Here is a 13,218-nt window from a genome sequence, read left to right as displayed (position 1 = left end):
CTCTCCGATTTTACACTGGAGGGTGGACATCTAGTGACCCAGAAGTTTATGGTGTCCGCCAGAGAAAGGCCACAGCTTAGATATGCATTAACCTGGTTGTTCAGGCAGTGATGTACATCTCTTTGGTGATAATTCATGTCAAGTTGGAATACTGGATGTAAACATTTAGTCATAATATACTCCAATGTGAAGATACTGATGCTTTTGCCACTTGGAGGGGTAGCGCTGCACTTGAAAAAGGGAGTACTAGCTCCCGAAATGCGTCTTGCCAGATTTGCACCTTTAATTTTTTTTTTTTTTATATGATGTGTCAATAAAATTTGTTGATACTCTAAATCTTCAAGTCTGATCCATGATGGTTGCACCACCACAGTGCTTTTTTCTTTTGAGAACCATTGCTACTATACTAGCAACCTAGGATCCCCACTGTACCAGATATATAGGGGTGATACACACAAACCAAGTCCTACTCAACGTGAGAGACGTTACTTAAGGGAGTCTCTAAGAGACACCTTCTCAAACGGAATTACACAGTCTTCCCCTTTTTTCTTCCTTGCAGAGGTTATCTGGTGTTCTTCACTGCTGATAATACCACTACCCTCCTGCTCTGAACAATTCACCTCCTCACCACCTGGTTCCCACATCCAGACCACAGCTACATCGTCATCATCAAACTTCCCCGATCATCCCCGCCACTCCTCTCAGCTTGAACTTCTGATATCTGTTCATAAGCTTCTTACTATCCCTTAGCATATCCACAAGAGTTATGTCAGTTTTCTTATGTACTGCTACTGCATTGCTGTGAACAATGGAGGCAGAGAAATGGCTTGCTGAGCTCCCCTGCCTCCTCAATATTTAGCACCAACCCTGGTGATAAATATTCAAATGTCTTCACTCTTCCATTACTAGGACTTGAGAGCCTGACAGCGCATGAGCCCTCTGCTCAGGTGGTGCTACCCCGCTACACATGCTGATAGGCTCACACGTCCAAGTAACAAGAGAGTGAAGACATTTTAAATATTCATCATGGAGGCAGACTGGGTGTTGAATATTGAGAAGGCAGAGGAGCTCAACAAGCAGGCTCCCTGCCTCTATAGAGCACAGCAGTGCAATAGCAATAGATGAGGAAACGGACATAACTCTGCAACTACTCCAACAATTGACCGCACTTTTTTAATGCTGTTCACCTGCACCCAGAATACTGGGTTTAGTGCAGGTGAACAGGCTGTCAGTTTCTCTTTAATAAAGACCATTTAAATAGTTACTTCATTTAGTGTTCAGAAAACAAATCAACAATAAAAAAATAAGTGCAAAGGTCAGGCCAGCCCAAAGCAACAGGCTTTAACTACTTCCATAACAGCAAAGCAGCTATTAGTTCTTATAAGGAGTAATGGTTCTTTGCCCCAAATAATTAGTGTGAACCTGAAGTATTCTGGCTTTGTCAATGTATAAACCAAGGGAAAATAATTTATCCTCCAAACAACATGGAACTTAATGATTGACTATATTGGGATGGTTTCTTCATGCTCACACTACAATTTACACTTTGTTTAAACAAAGGCTTCGTGTTCCTTCTGGCATCCATTCTCTGACCAGTCTTGAATAATGCCCACTTGGTGCAGAAATTTTTCAGATGTTATCATTTTCCTGGTCTCACTAGAAAAGTAAGCACTATTTGTGCCTCTATTCTGCCAATTAAGCTGTCAGCAGCACTCTTAAAATGGATAAGTTGCCCAAGTACAGCCTGTCTCTTCCAGTTTCTTTTTAGGGCCATTTTTTGGATGATCGATGTGTTGTTATTAAAAGCATGCAGGATCTGAAAACAAAATTTATCTTAACCAAAGCAGCAGCAAGAAAATGGAAATGTACTCCTCATTTAGAATTGCTGACTGATTACAAGGGGGTTTCTACATTTTACACAGGCTAATATTTTACCTGCGGAAAGAAGTAATGAAAATCAATGTTTCAGTGTGCCACGCACCAAAGCTAGATGACTGATTAAAAGGAGTCTTCAATGCCGACATAAAAGTAGAGGGGGAAGGATGCCCTGGAGTGCAGCAATGAGATTTCTCGTCTTGAAGTTATTTAAAATAGTAATTAAGGCCCATAAGTTGGAGAGAAAACCATTTAGTTTCTTGTGCTGATCCACTGGCACAATAACACATTCAGAGGAGATATTATGTTGCTGTATGCCAACGCCATCATTTTTATTAAAGTACCATAAGTCCTCTGGATGCAAAATAAATTTAATACATGAGCCTTATATAGAGGAATTTCTCAAACTCCTTTTTGACCTGGGCAGAATCATGAATCCAGATTTCTATTTTAATTCTAATGGAAGAGCAAGAATTTTGCGAAAGCAGCATGAATCAATCAATTTTTCTCTCTGGGAGACATCTTCTATATAGCTACTGAGGAAGGGACAAGAAAGTCCGGAAAAGCATCTAGAAAAGTGAATTCTTAAAAGTATAAAACATCACAATACTGCTATTCAGTGACTGTATAAAACAGATTTTAATATTGATTTCTATAATTTTTTTGAGTACCGCATATTACATCTGTGTAGAATTCCATCTGAAAAAGTTGTGATATCACTGCTCTAATATTTACTCTTATTATTTATATTTTATTATTGACATTGTTTTACAGTGAAGCATTTGATCTATGCATGCGTGAGGATCTTGAGGTCTGATACTATTGCTTCTGTCAGTAACATAGTTCATTATATTGAGCAATTTATGACAAGCTGTAAACCATAAGGCCCTGACTATTCATGCTTCTATTTAAGTTTCATATATATATTTAGTGTTTTAGCCTAGGAGAATATTTTCTACAGAACTTTTATTATCCTAATAAACTCTCTTACTTTTAATGCTTTCAATTTCCCCCTTAAGTCCCCTTCTTATATTCACTGAATTTCCATCCCCAGTTATATAAAGCACATCTATCTGGATAAATACTATTGGTTGTAAACTGCACTAACTCACTGCAAACTTATATAGTATATAGATTTTTTAAGTTACTGTCTAGTCATCAGTTTCTTTGCCCTCATATATTGTTATGAGAGCGAAACTATAAGCCTAGTGAACTAATAAAATTTACTTACTTTGTATTTACTGGCTAAATTATCATTCATCTATGGGTATAGGTGATAGTGGGGAAGAAAAATCCAATAAAAGTATTTATTCCAAAGAGCTGCACAACAATTATAAGTGGGAAGACATTGCCTGGGCACATAAACCCAGCTATCTGTTTATTCACACTACGGGGAGAGTCAGATTTTTACCAGTTTTTTTCATTTTTTGCACTTTCGTATTTTCCACCTCACCTTCTAAAAATCAGAACGCTTTCAATCTTGCACTTACAGACCCATATGAGTACTTCTTTATTGCGCCACCAAATGTACTTTGTAATGACAATCATTTCACCCCAAAAGTTACGGCAAAACAAGAAAAAAAAATATTTGTGGGGCAAAATTAGAAAAAAAAACCCGCCAAGTAAATTTTGGGAGCTTCAAATTCTAAGCAGTGCACTTATCAGTAAAAATTACACCATATAGTTATTATGTAGGTCCATATGGTTACAAGGATACCTAATTTATATAGGTTTTATTTTATTTTACTACATACACCAAAATTAGTATGTTTAAAATTGTCATCTTCTGACCCCAATAACTTTTTTATTTTTCCATATAGAGGGATGTTTGAGGGCTAATTTTTTGTGCAGTGATCTGAAGTTTTTGTCGGTACCATATTTTTTTTTGCTGGGACTTGATCGCTTTTTATACATTTTTTGGGGGTATACAAAGTGACCAAAAATATGCAATTTTGGACTTTGGAATATTTTTTTTAAGTGTATGCCATTGACCGTGCAGTTTAAATAACATATTTTTATAGTTTGGACATTTATGCACACGGCGATACCACATGTATATTTTTATTTCTGTTTACATATATAATTTTTTTTTTTATGGGAAAAGGGGGGGGGGGGGGTTTCAAACTTTTATTACTGAAGGGGTTAAATCACATTTACTAACTTTGAATTTTTTTACCTTTTTTTTGTCCCCATAGGGGACTATTACATACACTGATCAATGCTATGCCATAGCATAGCACCGATCAGTGCTCTGCTGCTCCAGCCTGCATGACAGGATTGGAGCAATAGAACACCGATCGGACGGCGATGAGGAAGGCAAGCGCCCTCGTGCTGTCCTTTCAGCTGTTCGGGATGCCGCGATTTCACAGTGGCAGTCCCTAACAGCCTGCTGAGCTACCCGACAAGTGTTTTCTCCCATTTTAGAAGCTGCAATCAACTTTGATCATGGCGTCTAAAGGGTTAATACTGGACATCAGCCCGATCGGCGATGTCCGGTGTTAGCTGCAGTTCCTGGTTGCTGATAGCAACCGGGACCTACCAGGTATGAAGAGTGCTTCACATAATGGGAGCCGGCCATGGACGTAAACATTAGTCCGCAGTCATTAAGGGGTTAATGAACCCCTTGTGGAGGTGGGGTAATGGGAAGCTCTGGGTACACCCTGGGTCCTTTGATACCTATAGATGCACATTTGGACAGTAGGGATTTTCTATGCATTGTAACAAGTTTATCCCTTCATGGCAGTTGTTTTCCCTTTGGTAGGAGGACACTTTCTTGCAGCACAACGCCTCTTGACAAAAGAGTTGTATTGTCACAGATAATTCCAGGAAAACTATAGGGAGTTTTCCTTGCTTCCCTGGCCTTCACAGTTCCCACATCTCAAAGACCAAAGGAGGTCCAAGGTGCTACTTCATGGGTGCCACCAATAACATGACCAATAAATACAGAATGACATTCTTTAGTGAAGGCAATATAACATGACATGAATATAGCATTTACACTGGCAACTTAATGTTCAGATGCATAAAGAGCAGGTCTATCTTTGAAGACTATTTTATGCAGAAAAATCACAATTCTCAAAGCATTCCTTGTTCGCTGAATGTCTGCACAGCTTATGATTTAGTGACATGTATAATGAAAAGCACAGAAAACATCAGCCACTTCACAATAGTCTAAAGTGGAAAAAAGGTTACAGTCTACCGGTCATAATAAAGATCTGCTCATTGGCCCAGAGAAACAACCAGATGAAGTGATTCCTACATGGGAATATACTTGCTGATGTTTTCCTTGCCATAAGGGGGCAGTGGATATCCCGGGAGAGAATGAACTTAAGCCTCTGAACTTAATAGATGTCCATTGGTTTCATGGACCTCAGCAGTTCTTAAAGGCTGAGAGCTTAGCTAACTTTGGTTTTTTGCTTTAGCTAAATCCATTTTTAACAAAAATGACAAATGTTCTGTATAATTCTATGTGACACATTTTGTTTGTACAATACTTTAAAAAACAGAAGATATACAAGAAGAGTAAACACAGACCTTGTTTAACTCTCTTTTGATCTTGTCTGGGGTAAACTGATCAATATAACTTCGGAAGTGGAAAGCATCAATTGCCACGATTTCTGTTGTGCGTCTCTGCCAATTGTCTCTGTGTAAGAGAAAGGCGCATTCAATATGGACTGGACACAAGTGCAAACAACAGGTAACATTTCCCACAAATGCATAAAGTGCGCACGCACATACACACACACACATATATATATATATATATATATATATATACACACAGACACACCGTTTATATCTAATATTCCTTTTAAAAAGCTGAACATCTTTGAAACATTATTTAATCTTTGAAACAGTATTTAAAGAAATGAATCCATCTTAGTGACTTCAAAATACCTGGAGCCCCTGTCCCCAATCCCAGGAAGAATCCATACACTTCTAAAGACTCACATGAGCATTCAGTAAAACACCCATGAATGCCGGACCGGACAAACCAAAAGTTGGAGAGGAAGAGAATTCCATGGGAAAAACAACATTTATTGACTTGAGTATTGTTGAAATGTTTTTTTGTTAAAGTCTAAAAATGGATTTAAAACCATACTAAAAATGGTATATTTTTTATCTATTTATTTCTATACGTGTTGATTGATCTTGAGAGACAATATCATACATATGTTTCTTATTAATTTAATTGTAATATATAATATTAATTGTAATATTTACGGTCTGTTTTTGTCGGTCAATCTGTGAAATCCCCATAACTAGATGGCCTCCATGTTGGAAAAGGCAGTCCAGTGTGCATCTTGCACAATGTATGCAATCCTTGAACAGCAGTTTGAGGGTGCATATTGTTGTGCGAGATGTGTGCGATTTGTTCATTTGGAAGCGCAGATCCTGGATCTAGAGGAGCAACTGGCAACACTGAGACGCATTGACAACCTGAAGAGGAGTCTCCTGCTCACTGAGCAGATACTCTCTGGGGTAGAGGTGGGGGAGGATAGTGGGACAGAGGTGCAGGACAGTCAGGCAGTTAGCTGGGTTACAGTTAGAAAATGGGGTAGAGGGAAAAGTGTCAGGGAGGCTAGTCCTGAACTGGCACACCAGAACAAGTTTGCCCGGTTGGCAGATGAGGGGGATGCCATTTCAGAGCTAGCAGTACTGCAGCAAGATACTGCCTCTGACCACAAGGCGGGTGACTGCTCTAGTAAGGAGGGAGGAGTGCAGGGCAGGCCAGACAAGTACTGGTAGTGGGGGACTCTATTATTAGGGGGACAGACAGGGCGATCAGTCACAAAGACCGAGATCGTCGAACAGTGTGTTGTCTTCCTGGCGCTCGAGTTCGGCACATCGCGGATCGGGTTGACAGGTTGCTGGTTGGGCTGGAGAGGATCCAGCAGTCATGGTACATATTGGCACCAATGACAAAGTAAGAGGTAGGTGGAGTGTCCTTAAAAATGATTTCAAGGACTTAGGCCGCAAGCTTAAAGCAGGGACCACCAAGGTAATATTTTCTGAAAAATTACCTGTACCAAGAGCCACACCAGAGAGGCAGCGGGAGATCAGGCAGGTAAACAAGTGGCTCCGAAGCTGGTGTAGGAAGGAGGAGTTTGGGTTCATGGAGAACTGGGCTGATTTCTCTGTCGGATACCGGCTCTACCATAGGGATGGGCTGTGCTCAATGGGGAGGGTGCAGCTGTGCTTGGGGAGAAGATGGCTAGAAGGGTGGAGGAGTGTTTAAACTAGGGACTGGGGGGGGGGGGGGGAAAGGAACCTACAACATAGAGGGGGAAGGTAGTGTAGATAGAGAGGTGGGACTTATTAATGTACCTGGTGGTGGAGCGGAGGGAGAGGTTAGAATAGTTAATAGGGATAGGCTTCATAGGAAAAAAAAAAAAATACATACACCATTGAATTGCATGTTGACTAATGCCAGAAGTCTGACCAATAAAACTGAAGAACTGGAGTTGATAATGTCTGAGGAGAATTATGTCATAATGAGTATAACAGACTTGGTTGGACGATAGCTAAGACTGGGCTGTCAACATACAGGGTTATAGTCTATTCAGGAAGGACCGGACAAAACGAAAATGGGGAGGAGTTTGTCTTTATGTAAAGTCCAGTCTGAAGGCTGCACTGCGGGAGGATATACAGAAAGGAACCGATAATGTGGAGTCATTGAGTAGAAATATATGGAGATAAATATAAAAATAAATTGATAGTGGTTTGCTATAAGCCACCAAACATAATGGAAGAGCCAGAAGATCAGTTACTGAGGCAAATAAACAAGGCAGCAAATCAGAATGAGGTGATAATAATGGAAGACTTTAACTATCCTGATATAAACTGGGAGACTGAGATCTGTGAAACAAAATAGACAAATCACCTGGTCCAGATGGCATTCACCCCCGTGAATTAAGTAATGTAATAGACAGATCCCTATTTTTAATATTCAAGGACTCTATAGTGACAGGGAAGGTTCCCCAGGACTGGCGCATGGCAAATGCGGTGCCAATATTTAAAAAGGTAGGATTAGCGTAGGTCCCGCGCCATTTTGAGACACCTTTGCGTTGGTGTGCGGGCTCTGGTGTGTCCTTCATATAAGGATACACTGGCGAATGTCTCAATTTTAACATCAGTGTTGAGGGATAGCCAATGTCACTGTATACATCTACCACAGTAGTGCACCCATATTCCTGTATTGTATTATTCTAATTGTTACACATCCACACCATCTATCTGGTGTAGGATTCAATTGTGGCACTTGTAGTCCGCTGCAGGCATCCTCCATTGTATGCATTTTTATGCTGGGGATCACCCTTAGCAATGGACTACAAGGGCAGGATCTGCTCCCCCAGTATAAATGCACAACCGCATTTGGGGTTGAGCACCTCCAGCCATCTGAGACCACGTTTTTTGTTGTTTGTTTAAATTTTATACTTGGAGGTGTGTAAACTCCATAATTAATGCGCCCTGAATATCTTCAAGGCAGCATTAAGGTAGCACCTGTGAGGCCATGCACCCACATTAGCCAACTCAGGTGGGGCTTGCAACTTGCCTCCCTCCTCCCATTGCATGTGTGCTCAGTCACGCTGGTGGGTATCTGGGAGGAGGTTGTGAGTCGACCGAATGCTGCCGTAATTGCCCACTGGCCCCTGTTTTGCTCATCACGCACAGGTAGGATTAGCGTAGGTCCCGTGCCATTTTGAGAAACCTTGGCGTTGGTGTGCGGGCTCTGGTGTGTCCTTCATATAAGGGTACACTCTCGAATGTCTCAATTTTAACATCAGTGTTGAGGGATAGCCAATGTCACTGCATACATCCACCACAGAAGTGCACCCATATTCCTGTATTGCAATATTTAAAAAGGGGTCAAAAAAATGACCCCGGGAATTACAGACCTGTTAGTTTACCCTCCATTGTATGTAAATGGTTTGAGGGTTTTCTAAGGGATGCTATTTTGGAGTATCTTTATAAAAATAAATATATGACCCCATATCAGCATGGCTGTATGAGGGATCGGTCCTGTCAAACTAACCTGATCAGCTATTATGAGGAGGTGAGCTCCAGACTGGACCAGGGGGAAACGCTGGATGTCATATATCTAGATTTTTCCAAAGCATTTGATATGGTACATAAACTTAGAAGGATTGGGCTAGGGGAGAATGTGTGTAAGTGGGTAAGTAACTGGCTCAGTGATAGGAACAGAGGGTGATTATTAATGGTAATTATTCTGATTGGGTGACTGTTACTAGTGGGGTACCACAGGGGTTAGTCTTGGGTCCTGTTCTATTTAATATATTTATTAATGATCTTGTAGAGGGGATGATAGTAAAGTAGCAATCTTTGCAGACGATACTAAACTCTATAAAGTAGTAAACGCAATAGAGGACTATGCGTTACAAATGGATCTGGATAGGTTGGAGGTTTGGGCTGGGAAGGGGCAGATGAGGTTCAACACTGATAAATGTAAGGTAATGCACATGGGGAAGAAAAATCCGGGCTGGGGTTATGTATTAAATGGGAGCACACTTAGGACGACTGACATGGAAAGTTGCTGCCAAGGCAAATAAAATCATAGGGTGCATCAATAGGGGCATAGATGCCCACGACAAGGAAATAATTCTACCGCTGTACAAATCACTAGTCAGACCACACATAGAATACTGGGCACAGTACTGGGCACCAGTGTACAAGAAAGATATAGTGGATCTGGAGAGGGTTCAAAGATGGGCAACCAGAGTAATACGGGGAATGGGAGGACTACAGTACCCAGAAAGATTATCAGAATTAGGGTTATTTAGTTTAGAAAAAAGAAGGCTTAGGGGAGACCTAATAACTATGTATAAATATATCAGGGGACCTTACAGAGATCTCTCCCATAATCTATTTATACCCAGGACTATATCTATACACGGGGGCATCCTCCAAGTCTTGAGGAAAGAAGGTTTCTACACCAGCACAGACAGGGGTTCTTTACTGTAAGAACAGTGAGACTATGGAACTCTTTGCCAGAGGAGGTGGTCATGGTGAATTCTGTAAAAGAGTTTAAAGGGGTCTGGATGCCTAACTAGTAATAACATTTCTGGTTATGTATACTAGATTTATAGGGACAGAACGTTGATCCAGGGATTTATTCTGACTGCCAAATTTGGAGTCTGGAAGGAATTTTTACCTCTAGTATGAGTTTTTTTTTGCCTTCCTCTGGATCAACTCAGTAGGGACTGATTAGGGTTATAGTTTGGACTTGATGGACTCTGGTCTTTTTTCAACTTTATGAACTATGTTACTATGTTGTTGTTGCAACTAACGGTTCGCAAACTATCAGAGCTCGGACACAAATTTATAGATGAGCCCCTCATTTTCCCCGTTCTACAGAGATGTTTATCATAATGTTGTCGGTCATGAGACAAAATACAGTCCAAATATTAGGATGATCAATGAACTATTAAAAACCTACCGTGGAGCTTCATCTTCATGAGCACGATCCCATTTGTAAGTTTCAGCATAACCTTTGTACTCACTGTACTGCTCTGCACCTATAGTGAGAAAGAAAAAAAATATGGTGAAAATATGGTGGAATAACAGACACAATAAAGAAATATTAACACATAGTAATAAAAGTATAAGCTTTAGTTGCATAAGCCAAAATATATAATCTGATCGGTATTCAAGTTAGGAGACTAAACAGGGCACTTCCTCAGTCATCCTATGACTGAATAACGTTAAGAGACTGACACAGCTAATAACCATTACTAAGCTGATGCTGAGCAGATGCAGTAAAGAAATCACAGTAAATTTAATTTCTTTCCAATTTCTCAAGCTCTTGTACAAATTAAAGCTGCATAGTTACATCCATTAAACTTGAGTCACGAAGCCTCAGTCGCAAGGAATGTAATTTATCGGGAAGAGAAAGTGTGGCAGAAGGAGAGGACTGGCCAGAGAAAAGAGATGGAAGGCAGCCAGCCACATAACAAGAATGATGAAATGGCCATTTCCATTAATAGGATGGAACATTGTATCACTGTAATACATTAACAGACACTGTAATAAACTAAAGTGGATTGGAAAAAAGTACTTTAAAGCAAGTACATAGATCCATCCAAAATAGAAAATTAAAATGTAACCAAGGCAGCAATGTCCCCTATGACAAGGTAATACTGAATGCAAGGAATTCTCAGAAGTATACACTAACAATGATGTGGTGGTGCATTTGTTGAGGGTAAGTCTATTGCAGCTCTGATACTAATAAGAAGATACGTCTGTCATCCAAATGGATTTCAGGGATATTGGACAATAACTATTCATATTTCTTTTTAGAAAGGAATTCAATAAACAGACCTGTTACAATAAGGCACTCATTGGGATCCAATTCCTCTGTAAAGAGGCGTGATGCTATCAGTTCGGGATTAATAATAAACCGGATCTCTTCCTGTACAAGACCTGAGCTAGTCACACCTCCACCAACATAACGATTAGCAAAGTCCACCTATCCATAGGGAAGAAAAAAGGAAAGTTTTTTTTTTCTTTATTAGTCAAAATACTTTGAACTATTAGAAGCCATTAAAGAAAGAAGCATTACCTCTATATAGAGTTCAAAGTCAGGGCTACACAATAATGTCACCAGCATCACTGCCAGTCTATTTGGTTCATGTGATAAAACACAATAAATACGTGTAATTTACAAATCAAGTGGTTGAGGACTGATTTAGTTTCTAAAGGAAAAAATATTAAACCAGAAAAGTAGGCATTACTGTAGAATACAATTCAAGAAAAGGTGTGTAAAACAATACAGATGGGGAGGGGGAAGGAAAAGAGGAGATGAGGAGAAAAACAAATAAATGGGGCCAGGGTAGGGTCACTTTAGCAATACAAGTAGTCCATAAACAGTGTACCAACAGCCTACCAGGAGAATACAAAATCAAACGGTACAATACAAAAATGAATACCCAGAGAAATCAAACACAAACATTTACAAGGTAAGATAATACAATATATCAGGAGAGTGGAACGAGGATATTCATGGTTGCCAAACCTTAGCAAACAACTTCATAGTCAATTAGACAACAGGATTTTAGAGAGGGAGGTATGAGAAGATCTCCATTTGCATGAAATGGGGATCCTGGCTAACAGTAGTATACAGTGGGAGAGCTTAAAGGAGTACTCCGCTGCCCTGTGTCAGAAGCTCCGCTCCCCAGCGTCCGGAAGTTTATTGTTCCGAACGCTGTGTGCGGGCTTCCGTGTTCAGGGCCGCCCCTCGCGACGTCACGCCCGCCCCCTCAGCGAAAGTCTATGCGAAGGGGGCGCGATGGCCGTCACACCCCCTTCCCATAGACTTTCGTTGAGGGGGCGGGCGTGACGTCATGAAGGGGGCGGGCGTGACGTTACAAGGGGCAGCCCTGAACACGGAAGCCCGCACACAGCGTCCGGAACAATAAACTTCCGGACGCTGGGGAGCGGAGCTTCCGATACAGGGCAGCGGAGTACCCCTTTAAATGGGCACTGTCAGATACAAAAACTTTTGATATGTTGTAAAGCATGCAAAACCAATAGGTTTTGCAATTGCTTTAATTAGAAAATGTTCAGTACAGTGGTGCCTCAACATACGATGGTAATCCGTTCCAAATGAACCATCGTTTGTTGAAACCATCGTATGTTGAGGGATCAGTGATATGGAAAGAATAGGAAGTTATACTCACCTGTCCCCGCCGCTCCGGACCGTCACCGCTGCCCTGGATGTCGCCCTCCATCGCGGTCACCGTGTCCCCAATGCTCCGGACGCCTCTGCTTCCCCGGGATCCGCGCTCTCCGTCGCCGCCATCACGTCACTACGCACACCGCTCCTATTGAATGACGGAACAGCGTGCGCGGCGAAGTGATGACGATGAAGGAGAGAGCCGGCGATGCAGGGGATCCCGAAGAGGATGCTCCGGAGCCCCGAGGACAGGTGAGTGATCATCACCGCAGCACATGGGGCATCGTAAACTGCTATCCAGCCGCAGCTGAAGCAGTCTGTGCTGCCGGATAGCCGTTTATGCGATGGCCCCGACATACAAAAGCATCATATGTTGATGCTGCCTTCAACATGCGATGGCCTCTGAGAGGCCATCGCATGTTGAAATTATCGTATGTCGGTATCGTATGTATTTCATACTGAAAAATCCAGTCAAACAACTGCCCCCCTAGCCTGCTTAGACACATAGTAGTCTGGCTGTGTCCATGCTTCATCACCTACGTCATGGACCCACTTTTGATTGACAGATGTGAGCGAAGGCTCACAGCTGGAGGACAAATCCTCCCACTGTCAGCTTGTGTCCCACTACTGTCAGTGAGGACAAGCTGGGA

The 13,218-nt window shown here is 41.4% G+C and overlaps 1 protein-coding gene across 3 annotated transcripts in view; it reads right to left on the bottom strand.

Moving 5' to 3' along the window:
• The window catches only part of PARG (poly(ADP-ribose) glycohydrolase), a 173,886-nt gene that overhangs the window by 37,389 nt on the left and 123,279 nt on the right, over nucleotides 1-13,218 (bottom strand). For all 3 annotated transcript variants that reach the window (XM_056530918.1, XM_056530917.1, XM_056530919.1), the window contains 3 exons: nucleotides 11,215-11,362; nucleotides 10,334-10,412; nucleotides 5,410-5,518 (listed from right to left, as the gene is read on the bottom strand). In XM_056530918.1, coding sequence (XP_056386893.1) covers nucleotides 5,410-5,518; nucleotides 10,334-10,412; nucleotides 11,215-11,362 — 336 coding nt within the window. The remainder of the gene's footprint in view (nucleotides 1-5,409; nucleotides 5,519-10,333; nucleotides 10,413-11,214; nucleotides 11,363-13,218) is intronic.

The sequence above is a fragment of the Hyla sarda genome, chromosome 7 (genome assembly GCF_029499605.1).
Source record: "Hyla sarda isolate aHylSar1 chromosome 7, aHylSar1.hap1, whole genome shotgun sequence".
In the NCBI taxonomy this organism is placed as follows: Eukaryota; Metazoa; Chordata; class Amphibia; order Anura; family Hylidae; genus Hyla; species Hyla sarda.
Note: the sequence above shows the minus strand (reverse complement) of the source record. Positions and strands in the feature narration are given on the sequence as shown.